General features: G+C 34.2%; 2 protein-coding genes across 7 annotated transcripts in view; one reads left to right on the forward strand and one right to left on the reverse strand.

Moving 5' to 3' along the window:
- LOC119066665 (neural cell adhesion molecule 1-like) overlaps positions 1-26,196 on the reverse strand; it is a 69,289-nt gene that overhangs the window by 21,386 nt on the left and 21,707 nt on the right. The gene's annotated exons all lie outside the window — the stretch shown is intronic.
- On the forward strand, positions 15,812-16,361 carry LOC119066667. Its single transcript, XM_037169252.1, has 2 exons — positions 15,812-15,878; positions 15,980-16,361. Exons 1-2 carry the CDS (start codon positions 15,834-15,836, stop codon positions 16,304-16,306), a joined length of 372 nt encoding a protein of 123 aa, XP_037025147.1. The 5' UTR covers positions 15,812-15,833; the 3' UTR covers positions 16,307-16,361.

Genomic DNA, 26,196 nt, shown 5'->3' on the forward strand with positions numbered 1-26,196 from the left:
AAAATAGTTGTTTTCGTAACACGGTGACGAAATTAGGATACTGTAACTGTAAAGTCAAAAGTTGGCCCTAGCGAAAACTGCAACAATAGTAAATCGACTCAATAACATTTATAATAAAAATTGTTCAATAAACTAATTGATGATATCGCTTTATTTTTAAGATATAATCCAATTACCGAATCTGCTCCTTCTTTAGTTCAAAAAATTTCGCCTAGTGTTCTATACTAATCTTTTACTTCAGAACATTGACCAGAGGTCATAGCTTTTTTCACTGGTATCAATAACAATGAAAGTAGAGAACAGGTATGGTCGATCGCTGAATTCGTCTTAAACGCACTCACATTTTATGTCAAAATAATATGAAAATGGGTGTGTTTAAGTACGAAATTCAAATGTTTATGTCCTCCGGGCGGACAATAGACCAAACCTGTTTTACACTTTCATTGATCAATAACGTTAACGTATAATCTGACGTTTTTAAAATTGTTTGACAATTGACGAAGGAAAAGACACATGGATTTGACGAACGAATGTTGTAATTTAAAAGCACAGATGTAAAATAGTCATATCTTCTCCACAAACGTTCGTATTTGCCTATTGAGAATTATGAAGATCACAACCACCAACCTTCCACAACAGATACGAACAAAACTTTCACGAGAATCGCGAGAAAAATATAAAATTCGTCCCCATGACGTAACGCGCAAATAACGGGTTACAATGTAATTTCTTTCAGACGGATAGCAAGTAAGAAATACTTACGTCATTCCTGTCCGCATATTGGGGGCGAAAATAAGAACTTTCGCAAAGCAAATAAGAAAAGAATATCACACGTTGCGCGAAGATACAATAACGACTGAAACGATACATGGGTAAGCATAAGCAGAGAATATATTAGACTATACCACGTAGCATAATAGTGTCATGTTTGACAAGTTTTCAGGCATGAGAGATGTTATTTACGATAATTGTCTGCTATTATTCAATAATCTGTCAAGAGTAAGACCGTTTTCATTTAAATATTGCATTTTTTTACGAAATCTTATGATCTGAATCAAAACGCGTGCGTAATCTTTTGGAGACACATTCGGCCTGTTACTTCTCTTGATCTAACGTTTATCAACAGGTTCATACATAATCTTTTACTTGATTACTTGTCACATAAGCTTTGTACTATGTACGATTATCCCTCAACAGACGAAACAGCAGTCGTCCACAATGCTCTTCCTTGGTAGTTAGTACCTGATGGTTGGTCTTGTACACACCAAATACGAAACGATTTTGTTAAGAATTAAAAATTTATATAATAAACATCCACAATTCTGTGGATCCACAGGTCTACTGAAAGTTTCTAAGCTACCCCCCGAACTACCCCTTATTTGGTATTAGTAATTCAAATATTGGATAAGGGATTTAAAACTTTTCCGAGTTACCGAAATGGAATTCTCATCGTTATTATTTGTACCATGCGAATGAAATCTGCACGAACTTTCCAGAACGATACATTGTGTATATGTATAATGTTCATAGTATATTTGACTAAACGAATTAATATTTAAATGCAATGGTAGCACTCTGAAGTAAGTAAATCTCACCGAGACATTTAGTATGTATTTATGCAAACTGTACCGACGACGATGCAATTGATGTAATTTGCTGTTCTCAATTGAAAATGTTGTTAAAATTGAAAAAGCGATTAAAGCACCGATTCAGACTCTTTTCAACGAAACTTTGTTGAATTAATGTAATAATACACTGGAACTTTTTGGACTAAATAATACGCCTGGTAATATACACGAAATAACCTGTCGAAATATAAATATTTTTAAATTTTAAATATTCACATAGCCCTAGCAAAAAAAAAACGGCTTGCGATCCGTGTATACATTAAATTGTATATTATGTGCCACAGTTGCTATGGGTGGGTACACCAACGGTTTTAATTTTATGAAACTTTATTTTAATTGCTAGTTTATGTGTGTTATTAGGGTAACAACTTCAAAAATTATAGTAGAATTACGTGCTCCGTGTACGTACTAACCATTGTAGCTTAACAAGGAAACTCATTGCTGTTCACGATTCTCTGTTTAATAAATCAATTAGCTTGAATTGTGTTATGGTGTTCTAAGAAGCCGAACTAACCGTTTAAATTTATCCGCCAAAAAGAAAGAGACGAGAGAAAAATCACCCGCATTGGGAATCGAGCCCTGTATCAACCCACCGGTGTTGGGGACCTGTTCCATATACTGTTGAAAATATGATCGATTTAGAACACAACAACATGAAACACACCACCAACACTGGATTAGTCTCAGACCGAGTAAAGTGGCAAAACTGTGAATTAATTTACAGAAATTTAACAAATAATCTGTCTCTGCTGCGTAAAATGCAAAATAGAAAAGAATGTATTAAATGCTCAGCTGCGGATGTTTGTAATAACCAACTTTATTTTATGAGGAAAGTGACGTGGATATTAATGGCAACGTATTTTTAAATGTCACTAACACATTTCACTTTAATGAATTTTTTTGGTTTAGGTACAGGTTTTCATGCAGAGAAAAGCAAATTCGGTTTATAACTGCTGCCAGCAACTTCTCATAAGGGAGGAAATATGAAGTCAGTTGAAATCAAATTGATTCAGTCTACAATTTTTCATGTACTCTAGTGACAGGATTTTCCGAATTAAGAGAATTAATAAGTGGATTTCTCAAAACTCATCATCAACGTTAAGCGAAAATTAATATTTTGTTGAGCGAAACAAAATCGATTTTTGCTGGGTACAACATTATTTTTTGTTGGTCATTGCATTTCATTGGTTGGAAAACAATTTAAATAAAACCATAGCATTGTTGTTAAGCAGGCAGTACCGCACAACAAAATATTGGAAATTCGTTAGATTTTTGTTAATGATTTCTTCGTTGAATAATTTAAAAAGATTTTTTACAGAAAATTTTCCGATTTTTTTTTCTTACTTTTTAACGTTTTGCATTTCAAGCATCTGCAATTCGTGTTTTAGGTTTTACGCGTTATGTGATTGATGAGGCTTTTTGAAGAGATTTAAAGCTTTTTCCAGACCCCTTACATTGTACGAAGAATGACCAATCTTTTAGCAACATTTGTTAAGTTAATGAGCAATATTTTTTACTATTTTTTGCCTATTTTACTTCAAAGTACTAATTTTACTTATCCTTAGTGATAAAAAGTGGCATTTTCTAGCTGTAACCATTCTACGGCAAAGGAAACTAGCCACTGATGGTCATGTATTTCCAAAAGGCTTTTAAACGTGTTAAAGATTCAATCTGCAATCAGTTTAATGGATCTATGGAAAACTTTTTTCAAAATATCGATTGTAAATATATATAACAAGAAACGAAGCAATTTCAGTGGAGCTTTTTATTATTCGAAGTTGTAGTTAAACAGAAACAAAGATATAATTTAATTTGAAACGCCCACCCAACAAGTAAATATAGACAATGCTAAAAACTACATTGGAACTTTCTGTGTTATTGCACTACAACTTCACGATGAAATCTTTTACGTAAGACAAGCTAAAAGCACAATTCCGAACGAATATATGTATCGCACTCATTTTTTGTTGATATTTTCAAAAATTAAGTTCAGGTCGGAAAATGGAATACAAATGAGGTTATGGCAAAGTTTTCTTCATAAACTCAGAAAGAGAATGTGGAATATAATAAATTGGAGCTATAGCTTTATCAACAACAACAACGAAAAAAAAAACATTTCATTTTATTATAATAGCAAAGCCATACATTCATACAATGAAGTCTTCAAACATTATTCTATACATTGGCCCAAGCACCAAGATGAAATTTTAGAGAGAAAACCTACAATTTGCATGCACAAAGAAGTTTTTATTTACTTCACTTTTGAATATCCTCTTTTTTCGTATTTCACTTTTTAGTTGATAGAGAATTTCCGACGTACTGAACACACACTCCTAACATATTTCAGAATCTTTCTACGGCTGGGAATAGTTTGGCTGTTTGGCATGGAAAGAGTAAGCACTACATTTTCTTATAATTAGTTTGGGAAAACTTTAGTCTTGCGGTGTGTTTAGCAGGAGGTGCATAATTCTGTTTAACATTTTCTTTTGCTCAAAAATGTGCAAGCAATTATTTATGACTAAGGGGTAAATAATTTTACATTGCGGTGCCAGAAGAACTCATTAAGAATGCTTAATTGTATGGTGTATAACTATTGTGAAGTATGATGTAATTAGCACGCAAAGAGGATGGGTACACAATATACACGTTACTAACCCATAACATCGTATTTACTCGTCAACACATCAGTTAAAAAAAGAACCTCTTAATTCTTTTGAAATCTGTGACTCTTCTATTTGAACAAAAAACATAGCTAACGCCGACCCGTACGAAACACCTATTCGTATCAAAAGCCTTTAATGTGAAACTCTTCATTTCTCTTACTTCATTTTCGTCTCTGCTGAAAAACTATTCTCCCTTTAAAATCACTTACATTATCCACTCTTTGCCTTGTTATCATATACAACTAAATTGCCGGAGGCAATATAGACAGCCCCGTACGAAGACAAATTTCATAAATTCCTATTTAAACAGCTATATACCGCTATATTTACCTATATTTCACTGTAAATAAACATTTCACAGAGGAATATGCTATTATATAGCTCTATATGCCTGTATATAGCTCAATATAGCTGTATATAGGTATATATAGATGTCCGTATATGGAATCCGTGAAACCCCACACACATAACAAATTATTTCCATGTTAACAGAAACTATCTAAGTACAAATTTTCCCACTTTATATCGTTTTACTAAAATCCAATATGGCCGCCGGCAGCCATTTTGTTAGGAGACCGGAAATAGTACCGACGCTTTACATTCGTTAATACCTTTCAAACAAAAAAAAAATTCATGAAATTCGGTCAAAATTTACTCGAGATATTGTCAAAATACACCACGTTCACTGTACTTCCGAGTAGCCAGATAAGAGCTCACTCCAAGAGACCTAGCTCACGCTCCGGAGAACATAATTTCATAAAAAATTTTCTCCCTGATTGGTACGGTCAATACCTATCTAATAAAGCTAAAACAGACGAAATATGTTCAAATGTGGCCGACCTACAAGCAAAAACTGCTTGCCGCCCTGTGCCTGTTTCACACCAAGGGGTCTAACTCACGAGTCGGTGATCCGATTTCCATAAACTTTTTTTTTGGCGATCGGTATTGTAAATACCTTTTATTTGACGTATCACCTACAAGTTTAACGTTTAAATGTCCGGAGATATCTTCGAAAAACCGTAAAGCACTTATTGGGCCACAGCTTGGGAGGGGTCGATCCAAAATCACTCATCTTCGAACTTAGCCTGTCTTTTGACATTACCAAACGGGAAAAAAAGAATTTTCAAAATCGGATGCGTTTTACTCAAGTTATCGTGCAGACAAACAGACGGACAGACGGACAGACGTACAGACGGACAACCACAATAGGTTTCCCCTTACTCAGGGAGTCCAATTCGACGTGTTACAAACGTATGCGTAAACCTATAAGACCCCAGTACTTCGTACGGGTCTAAAAATCCAGCGATAGCAATGGTTACAGTTCTCACAGAAGTTGAAGTAATATTTTTTTACATGATCACTTAAAGAGAAAACATGAAATAAATATTGCTTGCCGTGTTGGTGTGGAATTAGTTGGTCTGAGTCGATGGCGAGGTCATTAATTGCGTAGGAAGCTATGGAAGTATGGACTTACGTTTGAGAAAATTTTTGTATAACAATCATGAAATTTGAAGAAAAAATTTGCAAAATTCAAGAAATTTCAAGAAGTCAATTTCACGAATTTCTGGAATTTCCTACATTCCTCGATTTCGAGAATTTGCAAGAAAAATCAAGAAACTAATTTTTCGTGAAATGGGTATTTTTCTATAAAATTCTAGATTTAGGAGATATCCAATTATATGATCATAATTAGAAGAGAAATTGAGTTTCAAGCACTGCTTTCGACGCACTTAGCACATAAAATCCATTACCAAACTCTGGATAAAAATGAAAAGTCTCGTTTTTGTGTGTTTATTGACCTCGGCTTTGCCTTGGACCTACAAAATTCCTACGCAACGTCTCGTTTTATCTCTATTCATGTAAATTAATATTTTTTCATGTGTCGGGGCTGAAAATGAGCGAGTTTTGAGATTTTTCTCTGGTTTTCGACCCCTTACATGAACATTTTTTTGTGTATCTGTTTTGGACGATTGATTTTAGGCACTTTCGCAAGTAACTCGCTAAATTGCCTAATAACAATCGTCCAAAACAGATACACAATTAACTATTGTATGCTTGCTAAGAGGACCGAAAGTAAAGAAATGTCAATTCAAGAGGCGAAAGCGAAAGCGAAAGCTTAACTTAATACGTAACTCTTTCGGCCTACTCAATCGATACGTAAATAACTATTGCACGGAAGAAGTTGTTTGAAAATTTGAGAAAAGTGCTGACGTGAATTATGGATGTTGTTAGTCTTGAAGTAAATAAAAATTTACGTCGCGTTGTTAAGCAAATTATTTTTTAGAGGTGTTTAGAGGTGCGATTGAATAACTATATGCAAAAGGTGTTGAGAATACGTTTTCCGTATTTTAGAGGTTCGAAAAAAGCTATTTTCATCCCTTCAGCATAAAAAAAAAATCTTCTTCAAAGTCAGTGCAGCGAGTGTGATTGACTACCCACCATCACGAAAATCCTTTGTACAACATAAACTATACATCACCTCATACTATCTGAAACAGTTTCAACAAATGTTATACAATCATTAAAAGTACACGAAACGAATGCTGTGCTGCAACAAAAATTATGTTTTGTGCTTTATGATATTGTAAAGTCAGTTGTGTTCAAAAGCAACAAATACCGAGACATTTCGGTTGAATGTGAAGCACTTAAATGCAAACGGTTTGAAAACCTACATCCACCTCCTGACATATGACTTTTAATTATTAAAGATTTGTTTTCAGCAGAAATTTAATTAGGTTTTGTACAAGTTTTATCCTGTTGTACTGATGGTAAGTTTTATTCCGTTATATACTGTTGCGAGATTAAATTTACACTGGTTCTATGACACTAACAAGCTATTTGTACTTGATATAAGCAGAATGCCTAAATTCTAGTATCCTTTTTAATATTCCACATTTATCCTTAATTAACTTACCAACTATACACGGTGAAAGTTTATTTCACTTCAGCTTTTAAACATGAAATGTGAATACCTATTTTGACTTCAGCTTTTAGGCATTACATGTGTGTATCTGGTGTATATGTAGAAATTGTGTTTCGTAAGACTGTGTGTTATACATTGAACAAAGTGAAAAGGTTTGGTTAACGAAGTTTTCACTCTATTTACATAATGTTACCTTTAAATTGATTTGCAGTGTGCACGTTGGGAGTAAATTAGCGGAAGATGGAAGTTATTGATGAAAGATTCCACAATACTAATAGAAAATAGTAGAGCGATCGACCTAACATTTAATGCAATTTAATGAAAGTATTGTTTCAGATCAGAACTCAATAGCTCAGTAAGAATCAACAATCTACACAGGTTTTAAATACTTTTTCAACTCTAAACTTAAGTTTCAGATTAGAAATACTAGAATACTAGAAATACTAGAATCTAAACTTAAGTCTTCATTGAATGTTGATCTCATTCAATAAGTCAATAAGACAATATTAAAGAATTAAAAAATAATAAGTAATAGAAAGCTGAGAACTACATCGATTCAACTGTTATATATAACGACTCTAGGAATAAATGGCAGGGCCTAACTAATGCGATCTTTTGACGCAAAATACATGTTCAAAAAAAACTGAAGTAATAGATTCGAAATCAATCTCATGAAAATATTTAAATCAAATGAAGTTATAGATCGGTATTGCTTGCCGTTTGTGAAAGGTTTATTACGGCTCATAATTACCTATACACCGATGCATACCGAATGTAGGCTTACGAAGGTATAACAACAATTTCTACAAATATTTGGTTAACTCTACTGCACTTTCCAACATTTTCGGTGTAGCTCTCAAATTTGCTCAAACAACCACTACAAATTCTTCAATGAAATGTATACATTATATATCATGCTGATGCTTACGCGGTTTTGTGCTATTGACCTTTAACAAGTGGTGGAATTACATCACATCATAAACGTTTGACCAACGTTTTGATCACACACATTTACAAATTTTCCAGTAGCACCACTGGAACCGCCACCAAATCAGAACATGACAGAACATAAAGCTAGTCAATAAAGCATTATCAATTTGCAAACAAACATTTCTAACTGAAACGTTTGTATTCAAAAGGAAATTTCCAAATGGTCAATCATTTTAAAACTTTCGTGGACGATTCAGTATCAGCAGTGCTGTAACACATATATCACATAGCATTGCAATTTCGGCATTGTGTGTACGTATACAATTCAGACGTACACAATTCAAAAAGTGCAATATAAATTGCTTCACTCACAACAGATAAAGATACATTTCGTTGCACATATATTTATTGCATTGTGTCTGTGTGGTATTTACTGATTCCGGCGGTTATATTTTATTTATAATGACTGTTGTGTACTTTATATTTGTAGCTCAAACATGGACATTCAACGAAATAAGCATTTTTCTGTATAAAAGTTTAATGGCATCGCAAAGCTTCTATCATTTTCCGAAAGTATCTGTTATTCCCTTTAATGGTAGAGTATTTTCAAATTAATGTTTCAGAATACGAAAACTATAACGATGCGATGTTGTATGTATAAACTATATAGACCAAGTTATGGTATAGAACTATAGATATTGCTGTCAAAAACTATACTTATTACTCTTCGACCAAATATCTTTTTCATGAAATATTTTTCTTTCCTATGATCATGGTATGGTATAGTCAATGGAATGATTTTATTTCGTTCCGGTTATGATGTGTTTATATACATATTTCATGTCTCAGTAATTTTAGTAACGGGATACGATTTTTATTTTAAACGCAAGTTTTGCTTTTTAAAAGTTCTTAAAACTCTTTTTTAACTTTATTCAGCGTCCACTTTATGGCTTGAGGGTTAATGGGTGAACATGAGCCTTTTCTAACTAAATTAAAGAGTGATTTTTGTTTGGAAAGTTACTTGTAAAGAACATTCTGTTGAGTAATATTTCATAATTCGAGTCTACAGGGGCAAACATTTGTAAATTTAAGTGACAAAGGAGTTGCAGAAAAAAATATTTCGCTGAGTATTTTCAGAGGATTATCTTGCAATGTCAGAGGTAATTATTGTCTTTGTCTATCTGGACACTTTTTTATAAGAATTTTCAGTGAGTTTTGTTCAAGGTATTTTTCAGTACGCTAAAGGATTTTTTTCCACCCATAATGGTAGGTTACTTTAATGTTTTCAAGTAATTGAAGCAAAATCTTTTACTTCATTATTTTCAACAAATATTTTATAATACGTCGCGAGACTTGTTTACGAAAAAGCAATATGCCAGCAAATTTCTCCATAGCTATATGACGCTATTTGTACTTGAAAATCAAGTTATCAAGTAATGAGACAACAGTTTCGCTAAGTAACTATCAAATTAAATATTCGTGATGTAGTGTGTCATGTCTGAACTGAACGCTCGGAGCCACTATAATTGCGTTGTGATGTAATACACGAAAATAGATACACTACTTCAGTAAGTGTATGCCATACAAATTGAGCACACATTTTGCTGACTGTAAAAACTAAAAATCATTTCCATTCAGGCTGATATAAATTCTAATACAGAAAAACATCATAATCTGAGAGTCGACCGAGAAATCGAGTCAGATGGATATGAAAGAAGAAGTTGAAAAAAAAATGCTAAAATGGGGACAGGAAAACCGATAAACGACGCCACTTTGGCGCTGACATAGATTCCACAACACAGTCAAAGAAGCTTGGTTTTTCTTTTGTGCTAAATAAATTTTATTGTTGTAAACGCATTGAACCAACTACACATAATGTAGTTTTTATTGTCTGCAGATGAAAATATTTTCCGTTTAGGGTGAATAAATGCACGGGGAGTTTCGTATAGTGCAGATTGTAAAAATTGAATTATAGAAATGAAAATTGAATTATGGCTAATTAAAAGAGAATATCATTGGGGAAGCCCTCCTTGGGATTTATTGTTTAAGATATTACTGGAGTTGAAATACTACACAGGAAGAAAGAGTGGGTTTTCCTATAGAAATTACTTTGGGATTGGGTGGGATTAATAAAGTTGATAGAGTTTTTCCTGCATTTTCCGAATCGCTTTAGAAATATCCGTATCTCTAATAATGCAGGCAGTTTGTTAGAGAAGAAGATCGTTAATTTCCGATAATTTACGAAAGTGCCGAATGGCTAAAGTATATGGGAGAAAAAATGTATATAAATGAAAATCATGATTTATGGTTCAAAAGTTTTTCTTTTTAAATGAATTATGCAAAGGCATAAAATAAATGTTTGTAGATGTGACAGAAGATGCTGTATCTCAAGCAGTTCACATAATTATTTAAACAATGAAAAGACAATACTTTTAGAGGAAAAACAGGAATGGGTCGTAACCATAGCCATAATTATTTACTAAATTGTTATTTTTTTAATTCTCCGTGTTACACAACTTCAAACTGGCAAAATAACCACAATTTTATAAAAAAAAAACATAGCTAACGCCGACCCGTACGAAACACCTATTCGTATCAAAAGCCTTTAATGTGAAACTCTTCATTTCTCTTACTTCATTTTCTTCTCTGCTGAAAAACTATTCTCCCTTTAAAATCACTTACATTATCCACTCTTTGCCTTGTTATCATATACAACTAAATTGCCGGAGGCAATACAGACAGCCCCGTACGAAGACAAATTTCATAAATTCCTATTTAAACAGCTATATACCGCTATATTTACCTATATTTCACTGTAAATAAACATTTCACAGAGGAATATGCTATTATATAGCTCTATATGCCTGTATATAGCTCAATATAGCTGTATATAGGTATATATAGATGTCCATATATGGAATCCCTGAAACCCCTCACACTTAACACATTATTTCCATGTTAACAGAAACTATCTAAGTACAAATTTTCCCACTTTATATCGTTTTTACTAAAATCCAATATGGCCGCCGGCAGCCATTTTGTTAGGAGACCGGAAATAGTACCGACGCTTTACATTCGTTAATACCTTTCAAACAAAAAAAAAATCATGAAATTCGGTCAAAATTTAGTCGAGATATTCTCAAAATACACCACGTTCACTGTACTTCCGAGTAGCCAGATAAGAGCTCACTTCAAGAGACCTAGCTCACGCTCCGGAGAACATAATTTCATGAACTTTTTTTCCCTGATTGGTACGGTCAATACCTATCTAATAAAGTGAAAACAGACGAAATATGTTCAAATTTGGCCGACCTACAAGCAAAAACTGCTTCCCGCCCTGTGCCTGTTTCACACCAAGGGGTCTAACTCACGAGTCGGACATCCGATTTCCATAAACTTTTTTTTTGTCGATCGGTATTCTAAATACCTTTTATTTGACGTATCACTTACAAGTTTAACGTTTAAATGTTCGGAGATATCTTCGAAAAACCGTAAAGCACTTATTGGGCCACAGCTCGGGAGGGGTCGATCCAAAATCACTCATCTTCGAACTTAGCCTGTCTTTTGACATTACCAAACGGGAAAAAAAGAATTTTCAAAATCGGATGCGTTTTACTCAAGTTATCGTGCAGACAGACAGACGGACAGACGGACATATTTTTTTTCGCGGATTTGGCATCTCTAGACAACCACAATAGGTTTCCCCTTACTCAGGGAGTCCAATTCGACGTGTTACAAACGTATGCGTAAACCTATAAGACCCCAGTACTTCGTACGGGTCTAAAAATTTGTGTTTGTTTCAAGCCCGCAACAATTAAATTGGTATAAGAACCATCTATTTTCTATTTTTTTTGCTACAATATTTAAACTTCAATTGCTATTTAAAGAGGAAATGCAGCATGCATTCTTAGAACATTGGAAAGGATTAGAGTGGACGATTTTTATTTTTTTTTTAATTTCTGTTTTTGATAAGATCATTTTGATTCTATGTCAGTTTACCAAGTAAGAGTGGGATTGCATGGAGCGTGAACTGCCCCTTTCATGCAACCAACGTTTCCCCTTTGCTAAGACATGAAATGAAACAAGGCATCAGAACAGTCGGAGCGTTTGCTGCGACTTAGCCCCGTACAACCCGTAATCCTATTTCGTCCGCAACCATAATACGTCCGTAGCCCTAATAAGCCCGGAACCCTAATACGTCTACAACCCTCTAATGCGTCTGTTACCAAAATGCAAGTCAAGTTGAGCATTGTCAAATTTACTGAAACTGTTCATTTTTAAAATTGCGCATAGCGCAATTACGAAAGCCCGTACGAAGTACCTTTCAAATAGAACCAACAATTTACGACATTATTTTAGAAACCCAAAAATTTTTGCCAACTTTCCATTGGGTATTCAATTACCTCTCAAATGAAACAAAAACTAGCAAAATCGGTTGAGATTTACTCGATTTATGTGCAAAAAACACTTAGGGCCGAGTAGCGGCCTTAGTGCAAGGGCCCAAATTTGAAACTTTTTTTGCCACCATTCTATTCGGCATTCAATTATCTCTCAAATGAAACAAAATCTAGCAAAATCGGATGAGATTTACTCGATTTATGTGCAAAAAACACCTAAGGCCGAGTAGCGGCCTTAGTCCAAGGGCCCAAATTTGAAACTTTTTTCGCCATCATTCTATTCGGCATTCAATTATCTCTCAAATGAAACAAAAACTAGCAAAATCGGATGAGATTTACTCGATTTATGTGCAAAAAACACTTAGGGCCGAGTAGCGGCCTTAGTGCAAGGGCCCAAATTTGAAACTTTTTTTGCCATCATTCTATTCGGCATTCAATTATCTCTCAAATGAAACAAAATCTAGCAAAATCGGATGAGATTTACTCGATTTATGTGCAAAAAACATTTAGGGCCGAGTAACGACCTTTGAGCCCCCCAACAAGCCCACGTTGCATCTTACCCAAAAACAATGTTCAGCAACTTTGTTCTACTCGTCAATACCTTTCATTTGATATATCACAAGCAGCTATTGCGTGCGTATTTCGGTAGATATCGTCGAAAGACTGAAAAACACCTATAGGGCCCTAGCTCTGGAGGGGCCGACCCTACCATGCCCATTTTCGAACTTGACCTTACTTTTGTCGATACCAATCGGGGAAAAAAAGAATTTTGAAAAAAGGTTGTGATTTACTCTAGCTAGAGGGGTCCGAGGGGTAATCACTGATTTACTAGCTCAGTAAATCACGGTAAATCACGGTAAATCACAGTAAATCACAGTAAATCAAGTAAATCAAAAATGAAGTTTCTACTAAATTTGAATCTATTTACTTCAATTTGTATTAGTTCATGAAATTTATCCTATATGTTTACGGCCACGATACTTCGAAATGTAATCCAGTGACAATTAAAAAATTTTCAAAAATTTTTCAAAATTTTTTGTGATTTACCGTGATTTACTTGATTTACTGATTTACTAGTGATTACCCCCTTGGAGGGGTCACGGACGGACGGACGGACGGACGGACATTTTTTTTATTGCGGATTCGTCATCTATGAACATAACCAAATGCTTTGCCCTTACTGTCTGCTTCCAATTCGACGTGTTACAAACGGCATATTAATCTTATAAGCCCCCAGTACTTCGTACGGGGCTAAAAATCCTACGTTCGTCCGTGTTTCCAGTTAGAGGCCTATCTTCTAAAGTCTTCTTAAGAATTTCTTAAAATTTTGGGAGTAGATTCTAGTCGTCATTCTAAGACATTCCACAAAAAAAATTTGGGGGGAACGGGCCTCGTTTCGGAGCTAGGGCTCCTCGAAGTTCCCATATAAGCCCCATATAAGCACACATTTAAGTGTGTGTGTGGATGTGTATGGTAGAACTTTGTTCGCTTTTGGTAAGCTCGGATCACCTAAAACTTTTTTCCTACAGTTTGTTCATGCCATTTTTACACAGTTTTAGATATGTCAGAGTTTTAAATGTACCCAGTCAATTAAGTTCTTCCCAAATTATGAATTTTTGGCGCAAAATTTAAAATTTCTATCGCGAATTCAAATATTGCGCAATTTGGGAAGAACTTAATTGACTGGGTACATAAAAAAACTCTGACATATCGACAATCTTTAGAAACTGTGTAAAAATGAAATGAACAAACTGTAAATTTAGTATTTTTTAAATCTTTCAAATTTAAAATATTTTTAATTTTAACTTAAAACTATTACTTCATCTGCATACTCACAGCGCATACTAACAAAAGTGGCACATTCTTCGATTAACATAGCTTCTATTTTACGATAAATTAATTTTTAAGACGTATTGATATATATAGATAAATAATGGCTGCGCCATAATTGTGAGCAGTCTTTTTTGTCGCATTGTGTACAATATTTGAATGTCAATAAATTTATGTTTTATTTAGCTTAACGTAATTCTGTCTTTCACTGTTGCGGTCATCAGGAGTCTCAATAAATATAATTATTGCTTCTCCTTTTCAACTCAACTGAACTGATTGGAAATATTTTCTGTTTCATCTTGAAATGAATTGACATATTGGTTCTACTATTGTATATTCTTCCAAAACAAGTGATATCAGTCAAAAATCCTTCAAAGGGTAAAAAGTGACGCAAGTCCCTGTGCATACTTCCAAAACAATTGATATCAGTCAAAAACCCTTAAAAGAGTAAAAGTGACGCAAGTCCCTGTGCATACTTCCATCGCTGAAGGTGACGCATTCTGTGCATGTACGCAAAAATTGTAAAAGCAAAAGTTTGACCGAAAAAATTCTAGAAAAAAAAATTGCCAAAAAAATTTTGCGTCACAAGTGGCAGATGTTGAGAAAATTACTGTTAACAAAATTATTAAAATAGGGAAAAATATGTCCTGAAAGAATGGACAAACGGAAAAATGCCGAATCATTATCCAATTTGTGACGCAAAATTTTTTTGGTAATTTTTTTTCTACAATTTTTTCGGTCAAACTTTTGCTTTTACAATTTTTGCGTACATGCGCAGAATGCGTCACCTTAAGCGATATCAGTTGTTTTGGAAGTATGCACAGTGACTTGCGTCACTTTTACTCTTTTAAGGGTTTTTGACTGATACACCTATTTAGAAAATGAAAATATTATTTCAGGTAGTTTCTTACTAGTCTTGTAGGATTGCTTGTAGTCAATTTTGTTTCTCTTTTTCGGAGAGGTATACCGCGGGTACACAGCTGTTGTCAACATCAATAACCAAACCAACCCAAAGCGGCAAAAAGAAGTTTTTGTTATAAAATCAATTGAATTTTGTTTTCAACATGATATTTTTTAATGCGAAAAAAAGACTGCTCACAATGACACAGTCCGTAAAAAAACATACTGAAATACCAGAAAAACTCTCAGATAAGAACACTCTAACATCTATACAGCTTCATTTTGATATTGAAGTATGGAAAATATATTCGCAACAGTGAACAGTGCGGTAAAGCATTTTCATATATATTTTTTTCACTAGGGCGTTTATAGTTATTATTCGGAATGTTGTTTTGTTGGTTCCCTCTGTCTATGATGTCAACTAAATTCTCAATTTTCAAAGCTGAAAAAATACAGACTTGAACAGCAAATATTTATATTTTTCAATTATCTTCCAATATAAAAGGCAGTTAAAACCTCTAATTTTATCAGTTAATTGAGTACCATCTATCAGGACAGTACCATGAAAATCTACATATTTATTTTTGCGGTGGCAATATTTACCGGTGTAAGTCGAAAATTTTCTTTTCAATTATAATTGCGAAAATTTCATTTTGACATAAAAAATGTTTGCAAATAACAATTGTAACTGTGCTACTTCACTCGCAGGTAATTGGTTCACCGATAGCAGAGACTGATCTCCTCGAATTCCTTGGAGGTCGCATTGACGAAACGGCGAATATCTTTATTGGACTGAGTGAAGCTATACCTGAATCTAATCCTTTAAATGGAATACTCGTAGATCTGGGTCAACTTGTTTCTTTTATTGGCAATGACGTAATTGATAGGACAGCTGGAGATTTCGCGAGCCAAGTTTCACAAACTGTTGATCAAGTTGGTTCTGCCGTCGAGAGCGTTCCTGTTGTCGGCTCTATTGCATCAGGCGTAGTGGAAGCAGCTTCACCAATTTTGAAAGCTGTAGGTGGTGTGAACTAACCTGGATTTTATTAATTCTGATTCATGATGACATATAAATAAATAATGATTCCAACTCATGTCTGCTTTGTTTTAAATTCTGGTAGCAACTCTTAACATATTACGGTTTTAACCATAGCACTGTTTCTACACATTTTTACAAACAGTCATTTAACTGAAACATCACAGGTAAATGATTTGATAGAAACGGTTACCGAACGTTTTTTCGGATTGGTAGCGACGACATAAACATACCTACTTACTTTTTGTATTTTAAAGTCGGAATAGCTCAGTTTATTCTTTTAATTTGCCAAATATTTCGACTTCAAATCGAAGTCATCATCAGTGACTGTAACAAAATTCATCAAAAAATATGTACCTACTTATACAAGGTTCTGAAATAACAGGTTAAGACAACTCTGAGTTGATCATGAAGGCGGGTAACACACAAATTGCGTCAAGGGCTACGAAGTTTATATGAAAAAGCCAACCTAACAAAAACAAAATTCCGAATTTTCCTAAAAAAACATTTTCTTCAAAATGATTTCACACACAATCTGTACTGAGAGCGTTTATCAATTTCGCTGTCACCCGCCTTCGTGGCTGTCTTAACCTGTTCTTTCAGAACCTTGCCTAATATATAGGTCGACGTTACCCTACAGCTCATTTTATTTATTTTTCGTCGAAATCGCCGGCCTCCAAATATTTTCTATTTTAATGCTATGAGGAGGAGTACTACGGTACAATGTTTTAAGGCTGATTAGTGAAATGACGCGATGACGCAAAGAAATAATGATCTTCTATTTTGATTCGTTATGATTCGCTTTTATAGAGACAAATTCCTTCTGTTATTGCTTTTATAAGTAGCATGAAAACTGCGAAAATGAAATAGGTGATCGAATACGTATCTGTTGGGAAATTCGCTTATTGTGTAGGAGGAAATTTGGAAGAACGACATAATATACTACTTATCTCCCTAGACGCACACTGTGGAGTATAATAGTTATGCAACAAGTTGCGAAATGGGGTCGTTTCCGTCATAGGAGGTGATGTTATGAAACGAGCAACCAGCTGCGAAAAGTGAAATGCAAACTTACTATTTTATTTTTAATAAAATTCATATATTTTTTAGTTACTTTAATAATATAAACCCGGCTTTTGAATCATTCATAGAGAAAAACGTTGTATGCCACTCAGGCTGCGGCCTCTAGTAACAATCACTCGATTGTATAAATAACTATTTATTGACGTACTTTCAGAAAAAATAACAAGCATTTTACGCTTGATTTTACGTTTACTCAGCTTTTTTAATTTTCAAAATGTTTGGACAAACACAATTCGATCTTGTATCATCTTGATCATGAAATAAAATAGAAACATATGTAATTCCACAGTAATTCCACAGTGTTTAATGGAATGTAACAAAATATTTTTCCCCAAAAATATTTGTTTATACCATGACTGTACTTGGGAGTCATGTAATGTGAGTGATATTATAGTAAAAACGCTCATGGATTGGTACTTGCATTCATGGATTTTGCATGAAAAATTTTCTCAGTTATTATTCAGTATTAATAGGTATGATGTCGACATATCGACATACGTCGTTAGAAGGAGCGTTTTCAGCCTGTTTGCGTTTTGTTTTTCGCTTGAGACGCTACGACAGTACTCGCGGCTACGATAATGATGTCCTTGGGTGTTCTTTGATGACCTACCTCAGGCTACGGTGTTGTACCGTCATCTATAATGTGGTGAATTGAATTTAATTGAATTGAATTGAATATTTAAGCATAAGAAAGGCAATTTTAACAGAAATAGATTCGTAGCGAATGGTTTCTGCCACTGTTTCGACCTGTGGTGAATCATACATGAAAATCCATTTGGATTAAACCAGCTTTGTGGGTAAACTCTACCACATCCCGCATGTGATAGCATGTTTGGTGATGAAACAATGCAGTAATTTCATTTTTCTATGAAAGTGAACTTACATTATCGTTTATGATTAGAGGTGTACATGCATAGAAGTATGACTAAGGGCTTAGTGTTTGGTCATTTCTTTGCCACTGTCGCCATGGGCTGATGAGATGTGGCAATTTTTTAAATGTTTTAGACAAATAAAAAAATACTGTTTGTGTCTCTGATCGAAACAATTGCGGAAACCGTTCGCTATTGATTTACAAATGTGTCTGCCTAATGTCACAGTTGGAGGTTTGGTGCTTAGCGCCTCTGCTATCTAAAATATTGTTGTTCAGTCAACACTTCGGTAACCGAACCAACGACATAGAAATGTTTCGACGTTTATGTGTAGAACCTTACAACCCACATGTAACTTATGCGACCATATGAAGGCTCGTACTTCATTTGTTCTTGCACAAGACCTGTACTTTCTTGTAGAAATAGATTGATTTGGGAAAATAAAGACTTTCATATCTAATTACAAAAGCAATCGACGGCAATTTATTCTCAAGAAACTTGTATTGAGATTGAAATCAGTTAATCAGTCGAGGTACCTGACTCACCGTAAAGGGGAGACCTAGTTTTCTTCTGAAACATGAAATATATTTATGAAAGAGAGAAGATATTATAACGGATTCATTATGAAGAAGTTTTACGTCCAATAAAGATTTTATTCCGTGTATATAGTTTTGACGTTATAACGTTGTAACTTTCGCTGATTCAAATGGAATGAATAGGACGAATTTCAACTCAAAAGAAATAATAATTGGGACGACAAAAATTACAACAGATTCTATTAACTCAAGATAGTTTTAGTAACTTATGAATGTTGTATAACATGTACAAGCTATATTGTCTGGATAAACGTAAAATCAAATACTGTATGTTCCTGTTTAAAACACTTTACGAAACATACTCTCGTAACTTTAAATTCTAACATCAGATTGAAATTTCGCTGTAATTTCTTCGATAGAAACTTTGATTTAATTAAGGCTTAGCGAAACTTGAAAAGAATGGGTTCTTGATTCAATTTACCAAACTTCTACTGAGTTCAGTTAGTTTCGTAAATGATGTATTATAAGTGGAACAATAAGAGTATACCGATCTGATAACTATTACATAGCGTAGATGGCGACTAACACGTCACACGAAGAAAGCTTTTGTAACGTTATACACGAATCGCTTTTTGTTCCTATTGTAATGTCGCTAGCCTAGAAATAGTACATAAACCTTGTCAAAGATGAGGTTTGATAATGAACGTCTCTATAGGATGCATTATATACCATTGTGCATACACATATAGAAGAGCGGAACACGAGGCAAAGGCATAGTTCTATTTTCCCTTCCTTTACTCCAATGTTTAATAACAGCAAATTTGCGTACTTGGTAAAAATATTCTAACGTAGGTAGAATAGAATGTTTCTGTCAATGAAATGAAATCATCAGTGAAAATAAAGTAACACTCCGTTCGGTCAGGAAGTCCAAAACCGTAAAGAAGGCGCAGTACCTAACACCTTAATTCACGAAAACATCTTCTCGCATTTCAACGATTTTCATTGTATTTGAGAAAATTTGATTAGGTACTGCGTCTCAGCAATCGCAAAAATTGGAGAAAATTTATGAAAATTCCCAAAAAAGTTTGCACGATTACAGGCTCTGCAAACTGGTGTCAATTTAAAAACTACCATAGTTCGGACTTGGTCATCCTATTTCCAGCGGAAACTTTCCCTATTGTAATGATTCCTCCGCTAGTTACAACCTCTTTGTGATCTCCTATATCTCCTATACGAACAGGTTCGTGATCAACTCAGGGTTGTCGTGACCTGTTCTTTCAGAACCTTGCACTCTATGCGTAGAATTCATTTCTCACTGATATCTTTGGTTGTGTTTCTGTTTTGGTTTTCACAAAACATTGAGTAGCTTGCACTTGGAAAAGCTGACCGAAGTTCAGATTAAAAACCGATGTTTGGAGTAGATACGTACGGCTTTACCTTCTACTAAAACGAAATAATTTAATTTTAACGTCAGTTTGCAATTTTATTATTTTAAATTCATTAATTTGCAGCTTCTAATATATTAATTAAAAATCGGTCCTGCATTTAAAATTGAAATACAATTTTGGTACATCCACGATCCACCAAAAAAAAAACAAAAAGAATTAACCAACTTTTTCATGGCCGAGCTTTCATTCCTCCTACACATGGGATGTTGTTAAATGTATGTCAATGCAACTGACACTGACAACATGCGAGATAACATTATGTTTGATGAATAAAATGTCTGAATACGCTTTTTTGTAATCAAAATAATGTGCAGATAGGAATTAATGAAATTTTGACAAGAATTGAATGAACTTGACTAACTCAAATACTAACTCAAAACGTCTACCAAAAAGGTTCTGATTTACAGCTGTTGAAATATGATAAAACTCGTATTGATGCTGCATACAAGGGAGAAAAAATTTACCCAGCTAGCCCCTATGCAGCATTCAATACAATATATTAAAAACAAAGTATCAAAGGCTAAAATGCATATCTTTTGAATTGAAATTTGGTTAACTGTTGCTATAGCAAAGGTAACAAAAGCATACAATCATTATTTATTTACATCCCTACTATGCACACCCACACCCACAGTTTTACAGTTTCAACTTCTTAGGCACTTTCAACTTTGAATGCAGCGCACAATGTTACTTTGCACGTTGTTTGCCGACGATGTTTGAATTATTGATGGGATACATGTACAACATTAATGTTGATCTTAATTATACAACGCTATTATTATACACGTCATGCTCTTATTAGATGTAATAGAAATTAAATAAAGCTTTCTGAAAATTTAATAGTAATGTGGAGTAATGTTTCCGGAGAAATTTAGTCGAAAAAATTGAGTTAAATGTTCATCGAATTAAATCGACCTGCTTTTTAAGTGAGCATTAAAAAAGGTCGGTTTTCATGACAAGCATATCAGTAAGGTTCATTCCCCGCGAAATGAAACCAATAATAAATGTTTAAATCTGACAAATCACAACTGAAAACCGTGAATTTAAATTCGAGATCTCATTAACAATTAAGTGTCGAACTCGTTTATGTAACTAGTTATGAAAATATGAAAACTCCAATTTTCGTGTGAATATTGATGACGAGGCCGAGTTGAACAATACACACAATTAAATAGCGGAAATACGAACAAAGAAATTGTGTGTGCCGAGAAATCTAAACTAGAAAACTCCAACCCGCATACACACACAAACCTTAAAACTTGAATCTCACTTGCTTTTTTGAAAATTTTTATCGCGGGCTCCAACTCTCGCACACGGTTGAATTTTTTTACTTTCGCCCCTTGTCATTCAATGGTTATTTGTGTACCTGTTTTGGACGATTGATTTTAGGCAATTTCGCGGATTGTAGGCCGAACGAAGTGAGGCTTACAAGCGAAAGTGCCTTAAATCAACCGTCCCAAACAGGTGCACATGTAAGTTTTCATGCAGAGGGCCGGAAACCCGAGAAAATTCGAAAAATTGCCCTCATTTTCGGCCCCGAAGCATGAAATGTACTATTCAATAAGAGCACTGGCGCACGCTTTTTTTCAATTTTCATGCTTCGGGGCCGAAAATGAGGGCAATTTTTCGAATTTTCTCGGGTTTCCGGCCCTCTGCATGAAAACTCACATGTGCACCTGTTTGGGACGGTTGATTTAAGGCACTTTCGCTTGTAGACCTCACTTCGTTCGGCCTACAATCCGCGAAATTGCCTTAAATCAATCGTCCAAAACAGGTACACAAATGACTATTTGATCGCAGTACACTTATTGACAAGAGTCGACTATTACATTATGTAGTCGACTTTCGCATTATGTATATTGACTTTCGCTTTATGTATTCTTTCTTTCTAAATAAATTTTTTTTCATGCTTCGGGGCCGAAAATGAGGGCAATTTTTCGAATTTTCTCGGGTTTCCGGCCCTCTGCATGAAAACTCACATGTGCACCTGTTTGGGACGGTTGATTTAAGGCACTTTCGCTTGTAAGCCTCACTTCGTTCGGCCTACAATCCGCGAAATTGCCTAAAATCAATCGTCCAAAACAGGTACACAAATGACTATTTGATACCAATATCGAAAGTTGATACTTTCGCCCTCGAAATCCGGGGCGAAAGTAAAAAAATGCAAGTTATGTGTTTGAGCGGGGAGAAAGAAAGAATACATAAAGCGAAAGTCAATATACATAATGCGAAAGTCGACTACATAATGTAATAGTCGACTCTTGTCAATAAGTGTACTGCGATCAAAATTGAAATAAAGCGTGCGCCAGTGCGCTTATTGAAATTAACACATGAAGTTTTGTTCTGCTGTTTGCGATACGTATCAACTTTCGATGTTGGTATCAAAAAAAATAGTATGAACGACTCGGGGCTAGGGATGGGAGGCGTTCAAAATTATCGATAATATCAATCGAAAGAAATTATCGATAATCGATTAATCATATCGTTATCGATAATTTAATAGTTATCGATAATTATCAAAATATCGAAATTCGATAATTATCAAAATATCGATATTTTGATATTTATCTGTAAATTCATGATAATATACCGATATATCGGAATATATCGATAAATATCGGATTTTCGGACCGAAATATCGATATATCGAATTATCGATATCTTGATAATTATCAAAATATCAATAATTATCGATTATCGATATTTTTTTGATAATTTTCGATAAAAAAAGTCGATAATTATCGATTATCGATAATTGATAATTATCGATAATCATTTTCATTATCGCCCATGCCTACTCGGGGCAAAAGTAAAAAAATTCAACCTGTGCGATTGAGGCCCTTGCCTTCGGCGCGGGCATCAACTCTCGCACACGGTTGAATTTTTTTACTTTCGCCCCTTGTCATTCAATGTACTATTTTCATGCTTCGGGGCCGAAAATGAGGGCAATTTTTCGAATTTTCTCGGGTTTCCGGCCCTCTGCATGAAAACTCACATGTGCACCTGTTTGGGACGGTTGATTTAAGGCACTTTCGCTTGTAAGCCTCACTTCGTTCGGCCTACAATCCGCGAAATTGCCTAAAATCAATCGTCCAAAACAGGTACACAAATGACTATTATAAGTTCTCGGGCAAGATGCTATAGATTTACTGTGATTTAATTTGATTTACTTGATTTACTGACTCGGAAGTGATTCCCCCCTCGATGAAACAATGTTGGTCAGTGTAAACAACAAATTGGCTTTACATGTCTATTGAATGATTGTGCACAAAGTAGACAGAAACGATAACAAAGGATTTTATCGTGACCGGATCTAAGTCAACGCAGTGTCAGTGCTATGTCTAAGAGGTTGAAATAATAATTGGCGGTTGAATTTGACTGAATTAAATTGCTATAAGTGGACGAAAGCATTTTCGAATAGGTTTGTTTGTTGACTGCATTGGTATCTCCCTTAATTGAAACTATTTTCAACACTTCTCGTTTCTTTTTCACTGTCTCATGGTGCAGAACTCTTGCAGTTTCCCATAATGGTGTGTGTTTGTTGTTGATTGCATGGTCACATAGTGCACTATGGTTTGCGTTCTGGATGTAAATGTTATGTTTGCGTTGGTAGATTCTAGTTTTCAGCAACTGTCTGGTATTTCCAATGTATATATATCCTTATTCACATTTGATTTTGTAAACAACATACGACTGTAGCATCGCTGGAGTTTTATTTTTAAATTTTTTGAACAAGGATCTTCGCATTGTGTTATCCGCTTTTCCAACAACTACCAAATTTTCGTTGCATATGTTATTAAGTTTTTCAAATAAACATTTGACGTATGGAATGGCTACTACCGGTTTCACATTTTCATTTTCTTTCTTTTTCTGTTGCATGGATCTCATCACTTTCAAACGCGTTCTTTGAATTATACTTTCGACCAGTTGGGTATGAGTTCTTTACAAGTGTTGACCTCAGAAGCTCAAACTTTTTTTTTCATGAAATTCTCGTTCGGATATTAATAAAATTCGTTCGGTTAGTAAGCTGATTGTGTTTTTCTTGTATTTCATCGGAAGGTGTGACTGAAAGTTTAAATAGCGTCCAGACCACTTCTCTTTATGAAACCAATGCGTTTTTAACATTCGGTTTTCTCGTCTTACTTGCTTTGTTTAAACTATCGTTTGGTAATTTTTACAAAATATTTTCCTTCAATTATTTTATGTAATTTTATTTTCCTATAAAAGTTAATTGTATCCAGAGCTTATCGCCTATTGTTATTAGCTTTCAATAACAGATGACTAAACGTTCCAGAAGAATTAAGTTTAGTTTAGTTTTTGTTCTGGTTCTGTTGCGCTACAGCTCTACAGTAAGCGCTACAAAAATTGGTAAAATTGATCGAAAATTTCCACAAACTTCATCTAAATGTTGTCCGACTTAAACAAAAGAGAGTTCGTTGGAAAGGTATTGACTAGGTCTAGGAAATAGGATAGAATTTGAGAAAATTAGTAATCAAGGTGAAAGAAATATCTGCCAAAAAGCACTAAAAAAGCTAAAATTGACATAAATTTCCTCACTTTTCATCTAAAAGTGGTCCAATTTCATTAAATAGTGTTGTGAAAGACCTCGACGAGATGTAGGAAATAGGATGAAATTTAAAAAAAGTTGTTAATAAAAAAACCGGATAATCAATAAAGTTGGTGGAAAATATCCAAAATTAAGCAACACTTAATCTTGGATTTCAATTTCCTGTGGGCACTTTGCAAAGGTAACGTCAAAATCCGTCAAACTGAAAACAATTCGACGAAATAAAAAATTAAATTAGAACAGTTTTACAATATCGTTGAACATGGAAAAAATGTCCAAATTTTATTTAATATAAGCTCACATTTGCAATTACACTACTCACTAGAAATATCTTGGCAAGAACTTTGATGAAATTACAAATTCTACTAGCAAAAAATTGTGTTGGAATTGGAATTAATTAATAATTATGGTTGATAGGACGAAAACATTTTAAAGTCGATAGCAATATGGTGACATGCTCCTCGTAGCGTTTGTTTTAAAAATGTCAGTCTAACTCTAGAAAATTGAATGAAATAACAGCTATATAAATTCTTGTCACTCTGCATTACAGTTTTTCGTGTAAATGACTTCAATTACAATAATATTACGAAAATACTAGAAAAATAAACCGAAAGGTTAGATTTTTTAATAATTTCCCGCACCTCCTGATTGCTCCATACAAAATACATGTAAAGTTTACGAAAAGGACACCAATAAACCACAAAGCAGAAAGTGCCTTGATAATCAAAATTCCATGCGTGTTATATCTAAAAACACATGTTTGGACTTTTTTTTTGATCAGATATCGAAGCCATTGCTTCCGATTTATGTTACAATCTGACGTCTCCAGACAATTTGGTAGTTTTATCTGCGAGACCCCGCATTTTACAGGGATGTCTAGATTTTCATTTGGTCATAAAAGTTCTTGTGGAATCAATTATAATAATTTAATCATTTAATGTCAATTTTCTATAATAGTCTATAATTTGAATTATATTGAATATAGTATAGTATAGATGTCATCTGTTATAGAGTAAAGTAGAGATGTTCAAATATCCAACGAGTTGTTAATTTCAATAATGTGTGTTCATATTGAACCAAAACTATGCATAGACTACATTTGCATAGGTTTGTTGATATATTTTCTTATTGGACCCATCGCTAAATAAATCGATAAAAGGAAAAGTAATAAGAACAAACAATAAAATGAGAAAAATATCATAAATTCAATGTACATAAAGTTTAATGAAATACTAGAGGCACAGAAAAAAAAAATTAAATCCAAATAAAGTTGTGGAAACTATTGCGGATGATGCGGATATACGTTTTTACGTTCTAGTACAGGCTGAAACGTAACAGCGAAAAAGCTTTCTACATAAAGTTAACGAGCGAAATAAAGTTCCTGGT

The sequence above is a fragment of the Bradysia coprophila genome, chromosome IV, assembly GCF_014529535.1.
Source record: "Bradysia coprophila strain Holo2 chromosome IV, BU_Bcop_v1, whole genome shotgun sequence".
NCBI classification, from domain to species: domain Eukaryota; kingdom Metazoa; phylum Arthropoda; class Insecta; order Diptera; family Sciaridae; genus Bradysia; species Bradysia coprophila.